Source organism: Bubalus bubalis, chromosome 17 (genome assembly GCF_019923935.1).
Source record: "Bubalus bubalis isolate 160015118507 breed Murrah chromosome 17, NDDB_SH_1, whole genome shotgun sequence".
NCBI classification, from domain to species: domain Eukaryota; kingdom Metazoa; phylum Chordata; class Mammalia; order Artiodactyla; family Bovidae; genus Bubalus; species Bubalus bubalis.
This window is the reverse complement of record NC_059173.1, coordinates 2,745,402-2,769,079: the sequence shown is the minus strand read 5'-3', so window position 1 is coordinate 2,769,079 and position 23,678 is coordinate 2,745,402. Positions and strand designations below refer to the sequence as shown.

The following is a 23,678-nucleotide window of genomic DNA, read 5'->3' as shown; positions in this document are numbered from 1 at the left end:
CTGAAAGATTACTCACTCAAATGGATGTGAACGGAAGCAAAGGCTTCCAAGAATCAAGAATGCCATGTGAAGACTACTGAGAGTGACGGAGGCCGGAATCCTCTGGAAGAACCACGCGGCATCCATTCTGGCTGAAGCGTGCCTGGAGCAGCGTCATGGGGGGCGGGGGGGCAGGCTCAGGGCACGGGTTCCGACCCGGGAGAGGAGAGAGGCAGAGGAGAAGGAACGCGCTAGCAGGATGGAGGTGTGGTCGGTCCCGCAGGCCCGCCCTCAGCGCTGCAGGCCTGGCCCCTGCCCATGTGGCCTGGCCCCGTGTGGGGTGCTGGACAGAATGCAGGCAGCAGGCTTTCCCTGTAGCAGAGGTGCGTGGTCCTCCTGTGGTGGCTCCCTTCAGCGGCCTTATCCTCCAGGAGCCTTGTTTGGTCAGGACGGATTCGTCTCTTAGGTGAATGTTTGGCGTTTCCTTTCACACAGTTTAGTGGGAGATGCAGATCCAGACAGACATCCTGCCCCCTGAACCTCTCCAGTGAGGACCACCTCCCAGGGTCCAGCAGGCACCTTGGGAGGGCCCGGGAGAGTCAGGCCCTGGCCACGGAGAGCAGGGCAGAGGCGGGGTGTGTGAAGACGCCAGTTCTGGAGGCCTGCTGCCAGGTGCTGGGTGGCTGGGCTGGGATGTGAAAGCTGGCGGGAATTGGCGGGGCCCTGGGGATAGCGTTAGGGTGAGTCTGACGTGGCCACCCAGCATAAGAGAAGGCAGGACTGTGGAATTTCCTCCTGCAGGAATACTAGAGAGAACTGAAACTCTGAGCTTGCTGCCAGACCTGGCCCTTCATCCTGGTGCCTGTGAGCACAAGCCTCTGGGGAAGCCAGGGGGAAAGCTGGGGCAGACGGAGACAGAGCTGGCCTCACTCCCCACTTCTCGGGCTCCCCGCCCACCCTCTTCCCTCTGACCTGCCTCCTCTGCCCCGCCTCTTCCCTCAGAGGAGACATGAATGAAAACAAGGTGACCAGAGAACTGGGCAAGCAGGTCTGGCTCTGGGCACAGTAGGTGCTCCTTTGTATGGGGCCTGGAGTTCTTTGAATGACCTTGTTTGGGGGACATGGCATTGCGCTCTGCGGGGATCAGTGGACTGATCAGCAGACCAAGAAATCATAAGCTCTGGGTGTCCGATCCATTTTACTCACATAAACTGTGAGCCCGCAGTTGGCTGGCCCCGAGTCTGAGAGAAGTCTGAGCTCTGAAGCCAGGGGAGGCCGGAGGAACAGGAAGAGAGGCTGGTCTCGAGTGGCGGTCAGCCGACTCGGGCTATATGGGAGCCAGCATGCACCAGGTTTTGTAAGACGGATGAGCTAAGAATGATCTTTACATTTTTAATTGGTTGGAAAAAAAACCCCAAAGAATATTTTGTAGCACGTGAAAAGCATATGATGTTCGAACCTCAGTGTCCGTCGATGCAGGCTTGTGGAAACCCAGCTGTGTCTGTGCCTGGCTGCTCCTTACAGCGGCCACACGGCTCTCAGAGCTGAAGGTGTGCACCCTCCTGTTTCACAGAAAACACTTGCTGGTCCCTCTCTTGTGCTTTTGTGTGGGTATAGCCTGGTGGAGGGGACGATGCAGGTGAACTAGGAGGCAGCCTTCTGAATGTCTCCTGACGTGCTTCACAGGTACCAGCCTGTGTAATCCTCACAGCGGCCTCGAGAGTAAGAGCTGTGCCTGCCAGAGGCTACCGGGTTAGAAAGAGGTGGTACTGGGACCCTCGCCCCGTTGGCAGTCTCAGAGCCCACTGAGAGCCAGGGCCCCTGGTGACAGTCCGGGGAAGGGGGCCGGTGCGGCACTGCGAAAGGTCAGGGGAGGGCAGAGGTGAAGGCGGCCACGGAGACGCTAAGACTCAGGTGCGCAGGGCTGTGGAGGAAGAGCCTTCCAGGTGGCTGGTGTTTCAGGGAAAAGGCTCGGGGCTGGGCCAGTTGGGAGGTGCTGAGAAGGGGTGGGGAGTGTGGAACCTGGTGGCCAGGACACACCCCAGTGCAGGGCCAGTCCTAGCCCCTGCCCCGCACCACTTAAGGCCCCATAAGGCTGTGTGTTCTGGGCACATTGTTTAAGGGTAAGAACAGCCTTGCCTCTTTGGGAGGTTGTGAGGGTGTATAAGTGTAAAGTGTTCAGGAGGGCGCCTGGCACTTGGTATGGCAGCTATCGCACTTACTCTTGTTAAGTTTGGGCTGTGACTGCAGGTCCGCACCAGTAGGGGCTTGTGCTCTGGGCAGCCCCCGTAGAGAGTGTAGGATTGGAGCGGGGAGTCTGGAGGAATCGAGCTGATGTGGAAAGTTATTAATAGTTCTGGGGACCCCACAAGGCTCTGGAGAGAAAAGGGTAGAGTAGCAACAGAGGGGGCCAGGGAAGGCTTGGGGCCCACTCACGCCCAGGGATGTGCCCGATGTGTGCGATTCAGCCTCAATGCAACCTCCCAGGTCAGTGCCATGTCCCCCCTTCACAGTCAGGAGGCCAAGGCGTGGAGCATCGCCACGGCTGTGGAAGAATCTCAGAAGCACCTCCTGAGACTTGCCTCAGGCACCCCCACTTCCAGCTGTCGGTGGTCACCTTTCTTGGTGGCCATATGTGCTGGGGTCCCTTGGTGCCACAGGGCCCCCCTGTGGGTTATCACCACTGTGGGGAGGCAAGGCCAGTGCCCCTGTCCTAGCCCAGACCACTAGGCAGTGAGTGGCTGGACAGGCTCCCTGGTGTGACAGGTCTGCCCAGAGCCAGTCCAGCAGACTGCTGGGGGTGCGCGAGCATCTTCATTCAGAGGGACCCAGGCTTCCCAGGTGGCTTACCCGTAAAGCATCTGCCTGCCAAGCAGGAGACGCAAGTTGGATCCCTGAGTGGGAAAGATCCCCTGGAGAAGGAAATGGCAACCTACTCCAGTATTCTTGCCTGGGAAACCCCATGGACAGAGGAGCCTGGCGGGCTGCAGTCCATGGGGTCCCAAAAGAGCAGGACACGGCCTGGTGACTAACCAACAAGGGGACCCGGGAGCTGAGGGGGTCAGTCTCAAGATGAAGAGTGCCCTCACTGCCTCGGGCACTCCTGGCGCTGACCCTGACTTTCTCTGCAGCTTTTTTCCGGTGCAGGCCCTTGTCGTGGGAGCCTGGTGGGGAAGAGAGGCAGCTCTGTGCCAGGTATGGCCATGTGCAGAGGTACTGCCACTGGAGCTGGGGCCAGAGGCCCTGGAGTCAGAGGACAGAACTGAGTGTGAATCCTGCCGGCGCCCCTTCCCATGTGATGGGGCGAGGGCGTGCTGGGGGCAGGGCAGCGGTGCCTCCACCTCTCAGCCCATCTGCTCACCTGCAGGAGGGGGAGTAATGGACCCCACCTCACAGGCTGTGCTGAGAATTAGGCCCAGGGTTCAGCTCAGGCTCCCTCCCAGCCTTGTCCTTCCTCTGACACTCACCCCAAAGGGCCCAAAGCCTGCATCACACACTCCACAGAGCCCAGCAACTTACCCCAAATTTCATGTAGATGCTTCGGGCTTTTAAAGAAAATCCAGCTATGGGAGGTGGGGGCAAAATAGATGAAGGGGATTAAGAGGTACAAACCTCCAGGTATAAAACAAGCCACAAAGAATGTAATATACATCGTAAAGAACACAGTCAATAATGTTATAACTTTGTATGGGGATAGGTGGTTACTGCACTTATCCTGGTGATTGTTTCATGATACACAGATTGCTATGCAGTACACCCAAAACTCTCATCACACATGTCAACTCTATTTCCATTAAAAAAAGAAAAAAAAAAAAATCCAGTCTTTACCTTTAAGCCAGAACAGTGTAATTACCGATATTAATGTGGGTCTAAATCACTTTGCGCCTTGTTTACTTCTGGTCTGTGTCTATTTCCCTCCCATCATTACACTTTTCCTTTCTACCTGCTTGGAGGTGAGATGCTGTTTCTTATGAGTTCAGGGACTTCCCTCTTCCCTGGGGTTCCTCAGGATGTCCGGGGTTCCACCCGTCTTCCTGTCCCTTTGTGCGCTGCCTTTTTAACACGTTATTTACTTTTGGCCGCCCTGGGCCTTCGTTGCCGCACGGGCTTTCTCTAGCTGTGGGGAGCGGGGGCTGCCCTCTAGTTGCAGCGCACAGGCTTCTCATCGCAGCAGCTCCTCTTGTGGAGCCCGGGAGCTAGGGTGCGGCCTTGGTGATTGCAGCTTACGGCTCAGGATGAGCGATTGCGGCACTTGGGCTCAGTTGCTCCCCAGCACGTGGCGTCCACCTCTCACAGGCCTGGGGTGCGCACCTGCTCCCCTGCTGACACTACTCCTACCTTGGATGTTTATCTGGACTCTGTGGTTAAGTCTGATTACTGGTTACCCGTCTCTCTCCCTTCAAGCTCCATGAGTGTATCCTGGGCACCACTGTGCCCTCAGGGTCTGGGGTAGAGAGCAGTGAAGACAAAGGGGAGAGGGTGGGTGGACGCTGGCAGCCCAGTCTGCAGGGAAGCACCCACCTGTCGGTCCCAGTGGATGATGAGGAAGAGAGGCCTCCCGGGACTGCACACGGGTGCAGGGGCTCAGATGCCCATCCCCCAGTCCCAGAGACCCTCATAGCTGAAAAAATCAGAGTCCGGACAGCAGGCAGAGTAATGTACTAATGTTTTTAATACAGTCTGATCGGGTCAGTTCACGTCACAGGGTCGACCCGGGCTTGCTCCCGTGCGATACAACCACGGTGCATGATGTCCACCCTCGCTGGTTCTGCCTCCCTCCAACAGCACAGAGAGCCCCGCCCACCCTGACCAGACTGGCATTTTTAAAATTTTGCATAAAACTATTTCTTCCATAGACTTCAAACAATCAACTAGCCAAGTTAATTATGGTACATCTAAACAAAGTTTTAATCCTAACCCTAACGTGTGACTGCGGTTTACAAAGAGCTCTGTATCACCTGGGATAGCTTTCAGTAGCAATTCACTACGACTGGTCCTAAAAAATAATAATAATAATAATAATAATTAGAGAATTAAAACCCAACAGCAAGTTGAATGGTTAAAAAATCACAGAAGAACTGGAATTTGGGGCTGGAGTGTCCTCAATGCTAAGCCTGTCCTAGTGGCAGAATGCTAGCCTTCAGGTAGGGCTCAGAGAAAGGGTGGGGGCCCTCCAGGTCAAATGTCAAGCGCGGGGGGCTCTCAGAGGGCACTGCCCCCACGGTCCACGGGAGGCTGCTGCGGGCTTCCAGCTTCCTTAAAAACAGTTGGGCGTCAGCTTTGTGTAAGTGGGTAGAGACCCTACTGTGGCTTCTGTGGAGGGATATGAGAAGGGGGGATGAGAGGTCGGAGAAGGGGGGCAGGGGACCGGACTCTCCGAGGTCCCAGGACGCTGTCAGCTGTGGGGGTGGGACTGGGGCCACTGAGAATGACGAGCACCGGGGGCTGCAGCTTCCGCCCGTTGGAGAAACCGGCCCTGGCCTCGCCCGGGAAGCCCGCATGTAGTGTTTTTTGCCCTCATCCCATACAGGGTCTTATAGGTTATTTCTGCCGAGTATCAGATGAGAATCTATTTCTAAAGACCATTGGGGGATGGGTGGGGGGTGGGGGCGACAGGGCTGGAGCAGGGGTAGTTAAAAACGAATAAAAATCTTCTCAGCTACAGAACCCAAAGACACCACTTCCCTCCGCATTCACAGCATTTCCCAGCCGTCCACAGCGGCTGTCTCCGCAGGGACGCAGCGTCTGTCTGCCTGCCTCACTTGCCCTCGGGCCCCAGGGGCTGCTGGTCGACCTCGGGGTCGACCAGAGACGAGGCGAACGCGGACTGAACGATCTGAAACCCGAAGGACTCGAGGAGAGACATGTTCTGCTGGGGAGAGAAAGGCGAGCCGAGGGCGGGGCCCAGGTCCCCCAGGGGGCCCCCGAGGGCGCGCACGTGCACCTTCTGGATGTGTTTGTTCAAGTAGGATTTGGAGCGGAAGAAGCTCCCGCATTCGGGGCAGGGGTACTTCTTCTCGCCGTCAGACTCCACTTTGTTTTTGGGGACCGCCATGTCGCAGGAGAAGGAGCCGTTGGTGCTCTGTTTCTCGGGCGTCTTCAGGTCGCTGGCGTCCGAGAGGTCGCCGTAGGAGTCGGAGCTCTCAATCGGATCCTGATGCGAGCATTTCTGGCCTTCTAGGAGGAAACAGAACACAGAGGGGCGGGTGAGGCCGGGCTCTGGGGACGCCCCCTTGGAGGGGGTCACCAGGGGCCAGCTCACGGACTCGTGGAGGGCAGCTGATGGCCAGCCACCGCCCAGCAGAACCCACGGAAGTGCAGCGGGTCAGTCGGGGAGCCCGGCGTGCCTACGGGGAGGTGAGGCAGCAGGGCCTGGGGCCGCTGACCTCCGTCGCCGCGGACTCTCCACGCAGGCGCACTTGAACCGCTCACCGCCATCTTAGCCTGCTTCAAGGAATATGGAGAGGGGGCCTCCACTGCCTCCACCCGGAGAACTCAAGAGCCCAACTCCTAGGCGCCCTCTCAGGTGCCTCTGCGGGTAAAACAGCTGTGGTAATGATGCTGAACAGGTATGTCGGTGACCTCACCTCGGCACCAAACTGGCTGCGCTCTAGCAAGGCAGAACCAGAGCCGTGGGCTCCTCGACCCAGGCAGACCCCATCGACCGCTGAGGCTGAGCCGGTCCTTCTCCTGACGCTGCGAACACACGCCCTGCCCTCCGCGCCTCCGCCTGCCAGAAGCCTTCCGGGCCAACTGGTCAAAGCACAACAGCTTAGAAGGAACTGAACAACTCCATCAGCTGCTGTCCATACGCAGGGCCCGGGACAAGCCGGGCCTTAGGACAGCCCTTGCTCATCTGCCCTGCCCGGCCCACACGGGCATCCTCCACCAAGAGCAGCTTCCTGCCTGGGTTCAGAGCACCATGCCGGGAAGGGAGGTCTGTGATGGGAGTGTGGAGCATGCCAGCTCTGCCGTCTGCCAAGCCTGGGCATCACCCACAAGGCAACAACAACTTGAAATACCGCGGAACAACCGGAATCAACCAGTGGAGGTGGGGCTTAGGGAGCTCTACGCAACCGAGTCGGAGTCAGCGCCATGCATCTCACAAACGCGGCCAGAGGCTCTCCGGAAAGGGCTGCCCACAGCAGCCAAAGGCCCCTGCCGAGGGGGGAGCCAGCCCTTGGCTCCCCCTGCCCACAGGCTCAAAGGAGAAGAAAGCGTTCAGCCGCAGCACCACGCCCTCCTGGAAGGGCCACAGGCAACGGACAGGCCCAGAGGCTCATCATGCAGGGCTCCTCTTCCTGCCTGGGCCGGGGGCGTCCCTCAGGGCTCTAGGTGTGGGGACTGGCCAGGAGCGAGGGGGGAGGGCTGGGGAAGAGGAGGCGGGGGCTGGATCTCGGCAGTGCCCTGCAGTGAGACCCCCACTGTGACTTCTGTCCTGGAGGCCACTGCCACTCGGATCTCGAGCCGCCTCCTCGAGGCGGCCAACAAGTCGGCCGCCTTCCCGCCTCCCCACGCCCGGCCCAGCGCCCCCACAACACAGTCTGCGCAGAGAAGCAAAGTGCAGAGCAAGGGGTCGCTTGCCTTTGTTGCCATAGGTCCTGGCGCAGTGGAACGCTGCTCCCCCATTCGGGATGGGCTCCTGGTGCCTGGAGACCTGGGGAAGGGGAACACCGTGGTGGGTTTTAACATGGACCTTTAAGTAGGAGGCAGAGGAGAAACCTAAACAAGACAAAAGGAGATGAGATCCGCGGCCGGCACACAGACACCTCTCTCTGCTTCCCCCTCGCCTCTCCTCTGGCCGCGCGGGCTAGCACTCCTAACAGGGGCCCTCCTTGGCTCAAGAGCGCCGCAGCCACAGGAGCCACCGCCAGGCTCAGGAGGGCGGCGGCACCGTCCTGAGTCGGCGTCTCTGCAGAGCCCGCCCCGCAAGGCTGCGGTGGAGTCCGCCTGGAGGGAGGATCTGAGATCCCACTCCTGCCCGGGCCAGAGGCCCGCTGCCTCCAGACCGCTCGGTGCCTCAAGGGGGCCAGTGGTCAGAGCGGATGGTTCACAGCCCCACACCAGCTGTGGGGACCTGACTAGAAACACAGTCAGGAAAACACAAGGGACTCCAGGGCAGCCGCGGGACTCCAGCCGCCTAACACGATGGCAAACCATCTGCACAAGAGACTGGACGCAGGCAAAATGAAGTCCCAAAGAAGCGCCTCCGGAGTCCCCCTTCTCCTGATGGTCAGGACCAGCTCTATTCTGCTCATTTCTCACCTGCAGAGTTGACTGGGTTTAGTGACTGTTTAGACCTTCTGAGGAACAATGAAAATGGGAAGTTGTCTTAAAAGGAGGGTTGCAGTCATCTCTCATTCACAATGGTCTTCTTGGTTAGGTTTTGGAGGATCCATCAGGTTCACTTAAGGAAGAAGGAAGAGGGACAGTCCTTGTCTTTACTGGGGAGAGGCAATCCCGCCATCTGGGAGCTGCCCCACTCAGATGCTCGAGGTCACTTTGGGCCTTGAGACACCTCAGGCTGCCAAGAGTGGATCTTGGATCAGCTTCCGCAGCAGCGACGAGTCCTGGGAGATGGAACTGGCTGGACCAAAGGAACTCTACTTGGGGTGTCACGGGAAGGAGCTGTGACATCAAGTCCCCCTACAGCCAAGGATCCGGAAGTGCCTTCAGCAGGAACCAAAACTTTGCAAAAGGCCCACGTGCAGTGCTAGTGCCTCGATGGTATCCCTTCAGTCCAGAGGCAGCTGACATATCCTTGGGTACTTCCATTTTCTCGTTAAATTATAGCCACAGGGTAGCAGTGGGCCCACAACCAATGGGCCAGTGGCTGGAGAGTACAGTGAATGTGTGCACAAGACTTGGTGTGTTTTTTTTTAATGTTTATTTATTCTGTCTTCATTGTGGCTTTCGAGATCTTTAGTTGCAGCATGTGGGATCTAGTTCCCCAACCAGGGATCCAGCCCAGGGCCCGCCCCCTGCATTGGGAGCATGAAGTTCTAGCCCCAGGGAAGTCCCTGAGACTAGTTTTAAAAATGCTTGGATTGGCCTGGCTTTCAAATGCTGCTGGAACTATTATTCAGTAAAGGTCACCTTCAGCCAGTGACAGAGGCATGCCAGGCCCTGCATACTGCGTGTATCATGCTGTGCTTCACAGCCACAGGTACAGCTGCTAAATGGCAGAGCCTGGACCCAGTCCGGGGACCACATGCATCACACAGTGCTTTACCACTAGGCAGACTGTCTAATGGTCCCTGCATCTTGGTCCTGGACCCAGAAACATCCCCCGGCTTTGTGCAACAGGCTCAGTTACCACCACTTAAATTCCTGCACTTTTCTGCCACATGTGCATGCTAAGTCGCTTCAGTTGTGTCTGACTCTGTGACCCCCATGGACTGGTAGCCCACCAGGCTTCTCTGTCCATGGGATTCTCCAGGCGAGAATACTGGAATACTTGACATGCCCTCTCCCAGGGGATTTTCCCAACCCAAGGATCAAACCCAGGTCTCCTGCACTGGCAGGCAGGTTTTTTTAGAATCTCATTTAACAAACATGCTCCCGATGGTAGCAATTGTGGTTCTGGAGGGAAATGGGGAACACGGTCAACTGGGCTTCCTCTCCTGATGAAAAGCCTCCGGGACAGGATGCTACTGTCCCGCCCTGCGTAGTAGAGCATGCTGTCCTGCACTGTGACTGGGTGGTCTGCCTGCGGCCAAGCATGGGAACAGACTGGCTTCCGAGGGTCCCACAGGAATACTCCCTCGAGGGAGGTTGTGGTCAGAAGGAGCAGGGGAGGCCCACAGGATGGAGGACCTCAGCCCTGTGCCCTGGCAGGCAGCAGAAATATCAGACTTTCCTGCTGATATGATGACACCGCTTCAGCAGGCAGTCTGTGTCTCTTCATCCCTGTGGGGCCTCTGAAGTGGAGCGAACCACTCTCCTGGCACACCAGGACAGGGCCACGGCAGCCAAGAGGGACAGAAGAGGTGGGAAGGATCCCCAGGAGCTATTATATCTACTCCTTGTGGGAAGAGCTGTGCTGGGGACACAGCAGATGCTCAATGAAAGCTCACTGCGTTTTCCTGGAAAACAGTCGGGACCACGTGGCTGGGTCCCCTTGACGCTGCCCCAGCTGCTGACTGCTTACTATCTATAGCAAAGCCACGTGGTGGGTGGTAGGCAGCATCCACAGCTGCCACCTAGAGCCCAGAATTTAAACACACGGCAGCTCAGCAGCCAAGTTCTGGGTTGAAAGCTGAGTTTTCCACAAACACATCTTTGAAGCCAGACACATTTGGCCGGAATTCTAAACTCACCTGCCTGTCCATCACTGACCAAGAACCAAAGAGGCCACGTGATACAAGGTTTGGGGTGATGGGGCTCGAGCACACCCGTGACACCCCCATCGCCGACGGGCTACCTTCCCATGCTCCAGGGGCAGAGAGTTTACTGCCACGCAGCCACTGGGCCTCTGCGGCATGTCCTTGGCTGGTGTGTGCACTTCCCACTCTGGAGGCAAACCCTCTGCTCACAGCTTCCACATCCGTGCGGGGGTCAGAGGCTGCTTTCTCCTGGTCCACACCTTGGTGGGGCCGCGCCCAGCTGAGCCGCGCTGGAGAGGGCGCTGAACAGGTCTGTGTCCGCACGGCCCAGGAGACGGCATGCCTGTTGTTGGTGACAATGTGTGTGCTCGCCTCTGGCTGGAGCGACGGTGTTCCCTACCCGTGGGTGCAAATGTTGTCTTGGTCACGGTCAAAGGGAGACTCCCAACGTGCTCCCCCTCGTCCCAGGATACACGCACGTGTACACGGCCTGCTACAGAAACTTTAGAAGAAGGGAGAGCATGGCAATTATTACACCAGGTCGTCCCCACCGTTCAACTCGGCTGACTTCCTCAACTCGAACGTGAGGGAGCCGGCTTCTGCAGCCATCCGATTCCCCTGCTGGGACTCATCTCCTCTAAGATTGGACGGCCCATGTCCTGATGTGTCTCCAGCTCAAAGACGAGATCATCTGTCTCCAGCGTGGGATCCGCTCTCTCCCATTCTTCATGGGCAAGAGTCTTCTGTGTGGCTGCAAACAGGCAGATGAGTGAGTAGTTGAGCTGACTGCTCAAGGACTGCTGGGACTGCAGGCTATCAGAAGACACCTGGAAACCGACCTGATCCAGCCTCACCTGTTGATTGGCGGGCTGACCCTCTGCTTGGACCATCGCAGACAGAAGGACATCCACCTAATTCCTGCGGCAGCACCTGCGTCACAGCCTTGATAGGTCAGCCCAGAGCTCCCTGTGATCTGATTCCAGGGTCTCCATGTCCCAGTGGCCCGTCCTCTTCCTGGAAAAACTGCCTTCCTCTTCCTCTTTGTGGGGGGAAAGGAATTTCTGCCCAAGGAATGAGTCCAAGGTAGAACCCTGCTTCTTCTCTTCTGATGAAGACCAAGACTGTCTTCCTTCTGAGGACCCAGGGTGGGTTTGGACTTCTCTCTTCTTGGAGGAATAGGACTTCTGCTCCGACGCTGGGACCCGAAGCTGCTTTGCTTACAGTCCAGATCCAGGGGCTTTTCTGAGGGAAGGGGGGCTCTGGTTCTACTCTACCAGCACCCCCACCCACCGGAGCCACATGGCCTGTGGCTGCCGTCCAGTCCTCTTCACCAGCGCAGGGCAAACACAGCCTGACTTTCAGCAGTTGCTGGCTGTGCCACACCAGCTGTCTCCTGACTGGGTTAGCGTTCCCTCCTGCTCCCCACTGCTCTCAGCTCTTCTTTCCTCCTGAGCAGGGTCCCCAGGGGCTGTGGCCCTGGGCCCCCACCCCATCTCCCTGCCTCTGTAATCCAGGCTTCATCTCAGTCTCCTCACTGGCATCCTCCGCCGCGTGCACCAGTTTCCCACCTCTGGTCTCCGATGCCGACTCTCAGGCTGAGAACGTCAACCCTGAAACCCTGACAGTGTGCCTGTTGGCAGCACAGTGCAGCGGGCCTGAGCCATCAGGGGCGTGAAGAGGAAGCCAGACAAGGAACCGTCTCCCCCCCGGAGCCGGGCAGCCCCGCTGCCCTCTACGGACATGCAGAAAATAGGACGGATGCCTCCGCAGCTTTTCTGACCACCTCCCAACCTGCCCGCTTCCACAGCACTTCCTGGTGGTACACACATCAGCATCCGGCAGCCTTCAAGGCAAACCCCGAGTGCGCAGTCCTGGTGGGGGGGTGGACCCAGCCCAGGGCAGCAGGAACACCTGGCTACTCTGCAGGCACCCTCCACAGGATTCAGAGACCCCGGCCAAGGACTGCAGGGGTGCTGTGCCTGGTCCGGACCAGAGTGTCGGAAAGCTCTGTGTCTCCCGACACGGCGACAAAGGAGGGCCTCCCGAGTGTGCCGTGGCTTGCAGGGCCCAGAGAACGGTCACCCGCCCCGTCTCCTGGGATCCTCACAACAGCCCTGTGATGTGGGCAAAGGGGTGTTCTCAACCCCTTGTAGAGATGAAGAGACTGAGCCTTAGACACAGGGGAAGGGAGAGTTCAAGGTCGCACAGGAAGGTGAGGTGGGAGGGGCCGGCGAAACCCAGGGTCCCCCGCCTCCTGGCTCAGTGGTCAGCCCGCGAAGCCACACACAGGACTTCCAGGAGCACTGGAACCAGCGCGTCCCAGGAGACAGGACTCGCAGCCCTGTCCCCTGCTCCCAGCCAAGCCAAGCGCACCATGCAGAAGCTGCCTCACGCGCGCCGGACAGCCACGCCGACTCCGTCAGCAGACACGGCACAGCCTCCTCCTCAGACAACACGAGCCTCAGCCCTTCCGGCAGCCGGCGGGCCCGGCAGAGGCGACTTCACCCAACACGATAGTCAGACGCCAGCCAGGCCGACCTCGGCCGCGAGCACGCTGCCCTGCTCAGAGCACCTGCCATGTTCTGCCCTCATCAAGGCCACAGTCTGCCCGGGTCTGGATTTTTATGCTAGAAAGTTCCGGCCCTTGTTTACCTATGGACTTGAGCTCTTTACCTGGCTGCTGACTTTCACCCGTATGCCTGTGACTCAGCCGGCATGGCTCTCGGGTCGCTCTCTCTCTCTCCTACCTCTCGGGGGTCTCACGACTGCCACCGACCTCAGTAGTTCGCATCCATCCTGCCCCCGGGGCAGCAGGTGCATCATGGGCCCCAAGCCTGGGAAACACCTCTCTCCTTCTGTCCCCGCCTGCTGACCTCCTGGGAGCTCCCACTCCAAGCTCCCCAAGTTGACGGGAAAGGAAAGGGCGACACACAGCTAGCTGAGGGTGAGGTGTTCACCGCTCAGTGGGGTGGGCAGGAGGGGTGGCCGTGCAGAGTGGGGCCTGAGGCGGGGCGCAGGCCCGCCCCCCCCCCCCCCGACGTGAGGAAACAGCAGGACGATTACCTCGGTTACAGATACTGCAGAAGTTGCTGGGCCCCTCGCTGTGCTTCTTCAGGTGGTCTGCCATGTACGCCGCCCGCAAGTACTTCCCGCATACCTGGCAGGGCACCTTGTCCTCGTGGCAGGCCAGGTGGGAGCGCAGGCGGTCTCGGGTGGCGAAAGAAGCATTGCAGGTCTGAGGGCAGAAAGAACGGGGTGAGGTAAAAGCTGGCCCCACACCTGACTCCCCGTTGAGCACACCGTGCCACAAAGCATTTCCAACCAACACAGGAACTCCCTGTACAAAGAGAATTCGGCAGGCGGCCCAGGCTTCCTGCCCAGATGCCGAACAAGCCGCTCCTGCTCCCCACGGTCTTCCCCACGGGACCCCTGAGCTGGGATCACTGGTTCCCACTGGCCCCCGACACGCCCGGTTCATGGCAGGCTGAGTTCTGCAAAACGAAGAGCTAGGCACTTTTCATTCTTGAACATTTAAGAACTGACTTTCGTTGCATTGGCTGTAAGTGAATTTACACAAGAGCTGCTGGCATGTAAATAGAGCAGTCTTCACCTCCACCCTGGGTTTCCCCTGGTTGCCTCACACAAAGAATTCCATTTACTCACTATTTATTCAAAAGTGACAGTTGCGGCCACGGGGAAATGGGAAGGAAAGGCAGGACAGAACAGACATTACTCTTCATAACATTCGCGTGCATTTGCATTGAAAAAGCAGCCCATGAAAGGACAGCGTCAACTGCCTGAATGTGAAAATTAGCAGAGACCGAGAGCCAGAGGCTACTGGGGGGCATCTGGAGAATTCCCAGGACTGGTGCCAACCGGGACAGCACCGCCTGTGCCGGCCAAGTGCCCCTTGTGCCGGGCAGGCCCAGGCTCCGCCTTCATAGGTACTAGTGGCAGGCAGTACCTCACGGTGGCCCTCGAGCCTGGCTGTGCCCTTACCCCGCCAGCTGGGAGCTGCACTCAGCTCCCCAGGTCCCTCGACTCAGTCTCAGTCCCGGATCTGCCCGCAGCGTTCCGCCCAAGCCGGGCCTGCACAGAGCCCTAGAGGTCACGGAATGTCGGGAAAGCCCTGAAGGTTCAATCTGATGACCTTCAAACTGTTTTGGTTCCATGCATATGTCTCAGCTTTGAGTCAAGGTTGACTTCATTTCTTTTCTCCATACGTGTGTGTTTACTGTTTTAGAACCATAAGAGAAAGCAACATTCACCTTTTAGGTCATCACAGACAGAACATTAACTCACTGAAGATGGGCCACCCCATCAACTGGCTAGAATGGAGGTGCTCCCACAGTCTCTGTTGAACAGAAACAGATCCTGAGACCCCCGAGGCCTTAAGGTAAGCGTCTGAACACTCTCCACATACAGCGTTTATCTGTTGCTTCACTATACAATCAAAGCGAGAAACAAACGTGCGAGATGCTGTGGAGATAGAAGATGCCGAGGTGGCCACCCTGGCCCCAGATGTGTGTGTCAGGACCGCCTCTGTTCTTCTTGGCCGTTATGTCTTGAACAAATGTCACAGATGTGAATAGAACAAGTTACGCTAATAAAATACAGCCTACCCTTGAACAGTTTTCAAGGGTTTGAACTGCAAGGGTCCATTTATATGCAGGTTTTTTCACTAGTAAATACTGTGATAGGTGGTACAGCACCTATAATCGGCCGAACCCAAGGAAGAGGAACCTGGACAAGGAGGAATCACATAGACAGGAGGCCGACTGTTAAGTTATGCGTGTGTATCTGAGCCCCCAGAGTCAGTGCTCCTAACCTTCACGTTGTTCCAGGGTCAACTGTACTGCTTTCACCTACTTCATATGTTGAGTTTATTCATGTGACAAATGAGGGAGCTAAGTTCTGAGAGTGACCTGCACAAAGCAGAGGGCTCAGCTACTGAAGAAAGAGATCCCCTGCCACTGCTGGGCCAGGGCCCTCCCCTCCGTGGCCACCCTGGGGTGTTCCCACCCTCCGCGACCGACGGGCAGAGGTCCCGTGAGGACCTGGGGCAGGTGGACTGAGAGCCGGCCCCTGAGCCCATGCTCTGACCACCTCCAGTCTCAGCAGAGGTGTCTTCTGGTGAAAGGTGTTGGTAGTTTTTATCAGTGCCCTTGGGAGCCAGGCTGTCCTGATAGAGGTGACAGGATTTGTGCAGGGAAACTTGAGCACTCACATGACTCAGAAAGCATCATGGGTGTCTGGTCTCATGGCCTCAGTAGGGGGAAATGGAATTCTTCCCTCACCCAGCCCACCAGACTGTAAACCAGGATAAGGGGTGCTGTGGACACCTCAGGGAGAGGGGATGAGAGCTGGCTCTGCTAGACAAGTGACCGAGGACCACCCATCCCGTGACGAGGGGCAGTGTAATCTACACCACACAACACAACTCAAGAAAGGAAGCGACCACGGACCAGGTGTAAGAAAATGCAGCTGAAAACGCACACTGAGGATTCCACCTTCCGTGCTCTCTGGAAGAGGGTGCCGCCAGAGGGAGGTGAGAGAGAAGCCTCGTTGCCAACTTTCTTTTGGGACGTGTCCTTGTAAGCACTGCCTGTCACGCTTTGCTAACAAAAGATAATGGACAACCAAACCTCAATTATCCGCAAGTGAATTATCCGTCTGGGGGATTCACTAAGCAAAACTGAAATCGCAGACCAGGCTGAGGTTCCCCACCCCGTCCTCCACTGATAATCTCTCAAGGGATGAGAGCTAACTTGAGCCTGAGCAAGCATCATTAGGAGTATAAATCTGCTACTTGGAAAAAGAAAATGTGAAAATGTTTCCTGTGTTACAAAGCCACGCTGGAATGGTGGTGGCTTCTCTATGCCAGCACTGACCCTCTGGCTGGAGAACCAGAGGTTTTCTGGAGGAACTGAGAAAGTGCCCAAGTCCAGGCCTGCCAGAAGTTCACACAACAGCGAGCATAAAGGGCGTGGTTACTTGACTCAGGAAAAGAAGCAGAAAGGCTGAGAGAGATGGATCTCAAAGAAGGGGTGCCCAGAACTTCCAGGCTGGGGCCACTCAAGGCAGAGGCAGCCCCTGTCCTGGGGGCAGAAGGCAGGGCACCATGCCAGGATTAGCACCCCAGCCCGGTGGTGCTGGGACGGCCGCCTGGCCCCAGCCCCGCGTGCAGGCAGCCTGCTGTTGCCAGCGGTACATCGGCCAGGGCCCCCCAGCCTGAGTCCCCTCTGGTCGTCACCACTCAACCCACAGCCCCAGCCAGGCTCCCTCCCCGCCCTACCAGTTTCTCCCCATCCCAGACTTCCAAAAGTCCCAGACTCCCAAGGGTTGAGCAGTTTGGGAATGGGGCCCAAGTGGTAGCAGGGACACTGGGGCACACCCTATGCCGGTGGCCTTTGAGTCTGGCAGCCTCGGGGTGGAAGTCTTAAGGGCAACACGTGGGGGCCCAGAAGGCCCCCTTCTGGAGGGTGTCAGTTCCTTTATTCCCACCTCAGTTCCTAATGAGTTATCCCTCCAGCCCAAACCCCACCACCGACCAGCCCCTGAGAAGTGGGGCCACGGGGAGCAGCAGGAGAGGTCTGAGCTGTTCCAGCCTCTCGGTGTCAGGCTGAACTCCCTGTGGGAGGAAGGTCCAGCCCACAGCACGTGCAGATGAGCAGCGCTGGGGCATCACGAAACCCCAGGGAGACTGGTGTGTCACCGCCAGGCTGAGCCTCCATGCCCCTGCATTCGGAGGACCTTTGCCCTCAGGCTGAGGCATCAGTCCCCGTAACTGCTGCCTCTCTGGCACCAGGAGGGCTGAGAGGTATGGCCGTGCCCAGCCCTGCCAGGGGCCCCAGGAACCAACTCCCAGCGAGCCGTCTCTTCACCTCCGATGCTTTCAGCACACACACCATGCAAAACAGACTCTCCTGCCCTGTTTAACCCAGCCCCGGCACACCTGGCTGGCCAGCCCAAGCCTAAGGGGCAGCACATCTTCACCTGCCAGGTCACCGTCAGGGGTGTTCTGGCTGTGGGGCTGGAGGCGGGACCATGGCCCTGTGAGCGTGTGTGTGTCGGAGGGCAGGGCAGGGCAGGCACATACACCAAGAGACCGTGAGGTCAGCGTTACGACACAGACCAAAGACAAAACACACAAAGCCTCAAATGTTAGAATGAAAACTTTTATCATCACTCCTATTATTCCCACAGAGCCCAAGGGGGCTAAAGGACACACCACTGGGATCCAAGGGGGAGGGTCTACAACTGCTTTATCAGCCCCCAAAGCCATGTATCAGGATGACCCAAGGTAAAGCTACTGGTTAGTCTAGTTCCTGAGCAGACCTGCTAATGAATGACACTCAAAACCACAACCGTCTAATTCACGAGCCAGCAAGGAAAGCGGGACCTGTGTGAGTGGAAGGGAAGCAGGCAGCTTGGGCTGGCCAGCTGGAGGAGGACTCACTCCCAGGGTAGGAGGAGAGGAGGCCAGGCCCCCTTCCAGAAACCCCAGGCTTCAGGGAGGTGCTATCAGGGGAGGGGAGGCACCGGCCTCCAGGCAGGGGCAGACACCCAGGGTACCGTCAGCTAAAGGGGGGAAACAAGGCCCGAAAGCCCTGAAAGAAACACGGAGACCGCGGCGGGCCCAGGAAGGAGCTCCCTGCAGCCCCCACATGGGGGTCCCTGAGCTGGGGAAGAGCCCGAGTACCCAGGAGGAGCTGGGCACAGTGGACAGGTCTCTCCCAGGAGCAGGAGGTCCGGCTCGCTGCCCCCACCACAGAAGACCCTCTCGGGAGGCCCGGCTAGCCTACAGGCCACTGGGTAAAGGCCCGGCCACCCTCAGAGGCCGTCCAGCCCTGCCTCAGATATCCCGGGGGGGCTGGGCAGAAGAGAGCGTTGCTGGAGGGTGCCGGGCCCAGGTTTTCAAGGGCTGGGAAGGATTTTTTTAGAGAAAGGGAAAAGGCGGTGTCAGGAACCGAATGGGACGACCTCCACAAAGCAGGCTGGGCAAAGTCCCATGATGGCAGGTCGCTAGGAAGAGATTCCAGGGGCGGCAGGCCGCTGCTGCTCCCAACCCACACCTGGAAAAAGGGCAGAGAGTGCAGGTTACCCCCCCAGGCCACCGGGCACGCCCCCACTGCCCACTGGGCACCTCCTGCTCTGCTGGGCTGCTCAGCACACTACCTGGGCGTCAGAACGTGCTCCGTAGAGGAGAGTCAGAGAGAGAGGAGGCAGCGAGCGCACATGCATCCCCGCAGGCCTGCGGGAGCACCGCCACGCCTGGCCCCCTGGGGCTCCCCGTCCCTCCTGCAGTGCGTCCAGCCCTCCCTGTCGGTCTCCCCGGAGCACTCTCTCCTTGCCACCAACAGGATAAAGAGAAGCAGGTCACCCCACAACTGTCTCCCGCCTGAGAACTCGGCCCAGGTAAGGGAAGATGACCAAGGAAAAGAGAGGTGTGTTTTCCACCCACACAGGACTGCTCAATGGCCAGGAGAGGAAGCTTGGTTTTCTGGGCACCACAGGGCACCCAGATACCATTCAGGCAGACACACCAAGGGTGAGAATCTGGTTCAGTCTCCCCTACCTACTGCTACACAAAGAGCTCTCCAGGACAGGAAGCCACCTCGCTCTCCAGTTCTCAGAAGCCCTTGGCTGCGCGCACACGTGGCTTGGGACAGGTTAAGCAGGTGCCGGTGCAGAGATGAGAGCACCAGCGCCCTGCCTCCTTGCCACCACCCCCACCGCGAGGTGCCTGAGCTGAGGGGACCCAGATGGAGCGCCAAGCCGGGTCAGGCTGCCAGGCACACAGAGGAAGCGGTGCCAGGCCACCAGGAGCCCTTCCGAAACCACTTCTGCCCACGGTGGCCCCTGCGAACCTCCAGGAACCAAAGTCGGACGCGGTGGGCTGCCAGTACCCCAGGACGACACGTGTGCCCTGCGGCCCACCATCCAAGGAGCTGGCAAACGCCAGGAGAGGACAGCCAAGCAGCAGAGCGAAGACAGAGACGAGTGGGAACCAGGACCCAGCAACCAGAAGGGAGGGGACATCAGCAGTGGGGGGAGGGGGCGGGGGAGAACAAAGGAGGAGAGCAGACGAGGGGGAGGGGGACAGGGGGAGGGGGCAGAGGGAGGTGTGCACAGCGGCGGTCAGCCGGCCGTCCCGCTCTGACGCCAGCGGGCTCGTGTTCCCTCTCTGCCCCGGCCCGGCCCCTACCTGACACTTGTGAGGCCGCTCAGAAGTGTGCACCTGCTTGATATGTCCATTCAAGTGATCAGGCCTGGAAAAGAGAGACCAAGAGAGACTTTAGAACAAGACCTCCAGAGAACAGGGGCTGCAAGCTTGGCCAGACCTCCCCCTCTACCCCTGCACGACAAAGGAAAGTCAGCTTGCAGGCCTGGCTCCTGAGGCCCAGGCCTCTGTGGCCCGGTTTTCTCTAGAGGGGGAAGGGAATGAGCTGAGCGTTTGTCTCTGACCTTGTCTGCCCGCCCCCACCCCCAAACACTCCGTGATTTCTAGGTCCCGAGGACAGGGCTTTAGAATGAGACCAGGCTGCCTTGCTGCAGCCTTTCCGGGAGGGGCTGTGTGTGCTTCATTGTCCGGACTAAAGCCCCTTAGAAACTCCATGTTCCCCTCCCCCAGCCTCTCCCGCCACAGCAGCCAATGAATGCCACCCGGATGGAATTCAGTCCCCAGAGGCCAAGGGATGGAGCCCTAAGTCCCCAGCTGGGCTGGTAAACCAGATGCCCGACAGAGCAGGTGGGCAGGGGCTGCCTGACCGGTATGACTGGTTCCTGCTTGGGGCCCCTCTGAGGGAGTTCTCTGCATGGCGGTGTTCAGACACACAAGGCCCTCAGAGCCCAGGCAAGCTAAAACCAGCCTTTTATTCTGACTATCCTCTTAAGAGGAAAAACAACCCTCTGCTGGCAGACAAGTCTGAAAGTTCCTTATCAGTCTCACTAAAAAGTAGATCTAAAAAGACATCCTGCCCTTCTTCCCCCTCCATCCAGTGCACATAAAGGGGATCTGTGGGTTCAGGTAGGCTCTGGAACCACCAGGTCAGAGCATATCAAAGATCTCGCTGTTCAGAAGACTCTGGGTGCCCAGCTCCGTGCCCCGTGATTCTGGGGTCTCCTGGCCCAGGACCGCCAGTGGTGGGGGTGGGGGCCTACGCAGTCCCAGAGGCACTTGTTTCAGTCCCTCCCCCGGCAGCCAGGCAGCCATTCAAGCGGGGAAAGTCGCTGGAGGAGCCCGGCCTCCCGCCCCCAGAGGGGGCCCCTCGCCTGGTGCCGGAAACACAAAGGGAGCCCAGGGAGAAGAATAGTGAGGCCCGGTGGCTGTGGCCACAGCCGGCCCCTTCCCACAAGGCCCCGAGGAAGAGCAGTAGGGCCCGCCTAGTGCCAGAGAACGTTGCCCGAGGCAAGAGAAAGCGGGTCGTGACCACACCACCTCAAAAGTCAGCATCGTTAAAACCCTCTGCCCAAACCTGATGTGGCCCCACAAGGCCAAGTGAATCCCCAGACGCTGGCGAGGAGCTGGCTGTTCCAGGAAGGGGGCTAGGACAAGTCATGGGGGGCGGGGGCGCGCCGTTCCTCACCTGGAGAAGCCTTTCCCACAGCTCTGGCAGATGTAGGGCTTGCCCACGGACCCGTCGTGGGAGCGCACGTGGTAGGACATGCGATCTTTCCTCTTGAACCGCAGCCCACACACGGGGCAAGAGTAGGGCTTCTCCCCCGAGTGGGAAAGCTTGTGCCGGTTGAGATGGTACACGTCACGGAAGATCTTGCCGCAGATCTCACATGCCACCTGCTTCCTGGTCCGGCTCCTCTTTCGAGGGCCATCAGGGTCCTCAGAGATGGGCAGCCCGTTCTCACCCAGCCTCGGAGGAGGAAGGTCGATGTAGCCCAGCTGGAGGCTGGTGACCCCATGCTGGGCCTCGTGCTGCCGGAGCCGGTTGGCATCAGTGAACACCTTCCCACACAGGCCGCACGGAAGGATGCCTGCCTCCCTTAGGCCCCCCGGAGACCCGAACATTGAGTCCAGCAGGTTGGCCTTCCTTGGGCGGCCCCGGCCTCGCTTGCCAGTCAGGGGAGGAGCACTGGATGCCACATTGGGGAAAGGTGAGGTCAGCAGCTGGGGGGACAGGGGTCCGGCCACCATGGGCAAGCGGTCCACCCCAGGTAACACAGGCAGGGAGGCCTGGCTCGCAATGGCTGCACCAGCTGCCCGCGCTGCCTCCTCCTCGGGCTGCATGCTGCCTGCAATGCCATTGCTGTTGGCAGCTAAGGCTGCCCCGTTGGTCATGTCCAAAGGGAAACCCAAGTCCGAGGTCCCGGGGGGACGAAAGAGCATGATGTCGGCCCGGGCAGGGGGCACCAGGATCTGCACATTGGACTGTTTGATGACTTCCTGGCAGATCTCAATGACCGACCTCATCAACAGAAACTTGGCGGCGGTCATAAGCTCAGGGAAGCTCTCCAGGCGAACCACGATGCGGGAGGTGTAGGCGAAGTCCAGTATGTCCCCAAACACCTTGGAGCTGATGGTGTGCATCTCCAGCTCCCGGCTGCCCCCAGCCCCGCCGCCCGGGGCCGCCGCCGCGCCCCCCACGTCAGCGGGGCCCCCGTCCGCAGCTCCGCCGTCGCCCAACTGGGCGCTGAACACCGACTCAAAGTACTCGCTGCAGGCGGCCAGCACCGCGCGGTGCGCTGGGAAGCTCTCGTCGCCCACCCGCAGGAGCACGTCGCAGAAGCGCCCGCCGTTTTTGCGCTGCTGGTTCAGGTTGTGCAGCATCTCCGTGCTGTGCCTGCTCACCTGGTAGGTGTAGCAGCCCGACGGGCCGCAGGAAGCGTCGTTCACTCGCTCCATGGCCGCCGCCCCCTCCCCACAAGCCGGGCCGCCGCACTTACCCGCCCCACTCCCTTCCCCTAGGCAGCGAGAAGCGGGGCGCAGCGAACGTGTCTATACTCCCCACACGTGCCGGCCCGGGGCTCTGTAATCTCGCAGGTGCGCCGAGCGCACACGCCCCCTGCCCGGATCGGACTGTCTAGACGGCAGGACGCACCACCGCCCACATAGCTGCCCCCACCCCTGCCAGATCGTGCACTCTTCTCTCGTCTCCGCCCGCCCGCCTCCCCTTCTCTTTCTACCTCCGGGGGGGTACGCGAGCAAAGAGGTGCGCCCCTCCCGCAAACACGCCTGCCACCTCCCCTCCCGCCCGCCAGGCGGCGCCGGCGCGCAGCCAAGAGGGCGCGCGCGCGCGCGGGGAGGAGGAGAGGGGGTGGTCTGTCGCGCAGGCGCGCGCGCGCGCGCCGCGGTTTTTCCCGGGCCCGCTGGGGGCGCGCGCTGCGTCCCCTGCAAAGCGCGAGCCGGGGCGGGGGCGCCGGAGCGGAGGAAACAAAAGGCTAAGGCGGCGGCGGCGCCGGGGCGCGCACCAGGGCGGCAGCGCGGGCCGGATCCCGGAGCCTGGCGGGCGGAGTCGGCAGCGAAGGCTGGAGCGGGCGGGCAGCGGCGGCGGCAGGGCGGGCCCTTTCCCGGGCTGAGCGAAGACGGCGGCGGAGCGACTGCGTTGCGGCCCCGGGCTCCGTGTGTTCGGAGCGGAGGAAAGATGGCAGCGGCTGCACTTCCTCTTGCACTTTCACCCCTGGGGGGAGGAGAAGGAGGGGGCGATACCAACAACACCCCCCCCCCTCGCTTGCAGAAAAAAAAAAAGAAACGGCGAGCTCGGCGTGGGGGGCCCTCGGTGCCCCCGGCCCTGCACGTGCGCACCCGGATCCCTGGCCCGGACCTCCCCGCGCTGCAAACTTTCCACTTTCTTTGTGCCGAGCGCCCCCCCCTCACTCAGCCGAGGATGCACGTCCCCCCTTCCCTATTTATACACCCCCCCCTCGCAGCTCCGCTCCCCCCCGCTTCCTGCCCCCCCCTCCCCAGTCCCCTGCTCCGCCAATGCTAGCGCAGACTGAGCCCCCGTCCGGCCCCCGCCTCCCCACCCCGCCCACGGGGCCGGGGGCTGCAGTCTCAGCCCCCCCGGGCCAATGCAAACGAAGCGCCTAGCCAGCAAACCAGCTCCCACTGCCCCTCCCTCCCCGCCAAGAGTGGCGGCTAGCGGACAGGGCCGGGGGAGGGGGGAGACCGAGGGGGTGCAGATCCGGGCCCCCCAGCCTGCTGTGTGGGCCCGTAAGTCGAGCGGGCGTCGGCTACGCTTCGGCACCCCCCTTTGATGCGCGAAATCCCCAGAAGTCGCTTGCGACCGCCTCCCCCACTCCCAAACCCAGAGAGGGCCAGGGTCCTCGCTGGGGGCAGGCCGAACCGCCGGAGCTCCTTCTGGACCCCGCGCACTGACTGAGCCGAAGGGGCATCGAGCCCGGGAAAGCTGGGGATAC

General features: G+C 59.7%; 1 protein-coding gene across 6 annotated transcripts; it reads right to left on the bottom strand.

Annotated features, from left to right (window-relative positions):
- Positions 1 to 4,633: 4,633 nt before the first annotated feature.
- Positions 4,634 to 22,446, bottom strand: PATZ1 (POZ/BTB and AT hook containing zinc finger 1). Of its 6 annotated transcripts, none has more exons than XM_006051017.3 (5): positions 20,894 to 22,443; positions 19,513 to 19,576; positions 13,368 to 13,539; positions 7,564 to 7,701; positions 4,634 to 6,156 (listed from the first exon to the last, which is right to left on the bottom strand). In XM_006051017.3, exons 1-5 carry the CDS (start codon positions 22,162 to 22,164, stop codon positions 5,738 to 5,740), a joined length of 2,064 nt encoding a protein of 687 aa, XP_006051079.2. In that variant the 5' UTR covers positions 22,165 to 22,443; the 3' UTR covers positions 4,634 to 5,737. The 6 variants fall into 6 exon arrangements, with proteins under 6 accessions (XP_006051079.2, XP_006051080.2, XP_025123104.1 ...); XM_006051018.3 differs by having other exon boundaries at positions 4,634 to 6,153; XM_006051020.3 differs by having other exon boundaries at positions 5,972 to 6,156; positions 7,564 to 7,636.
- Between the last annotated feature and the right edge of the window lie 1,232 nt (positions 22,447 to 23,678).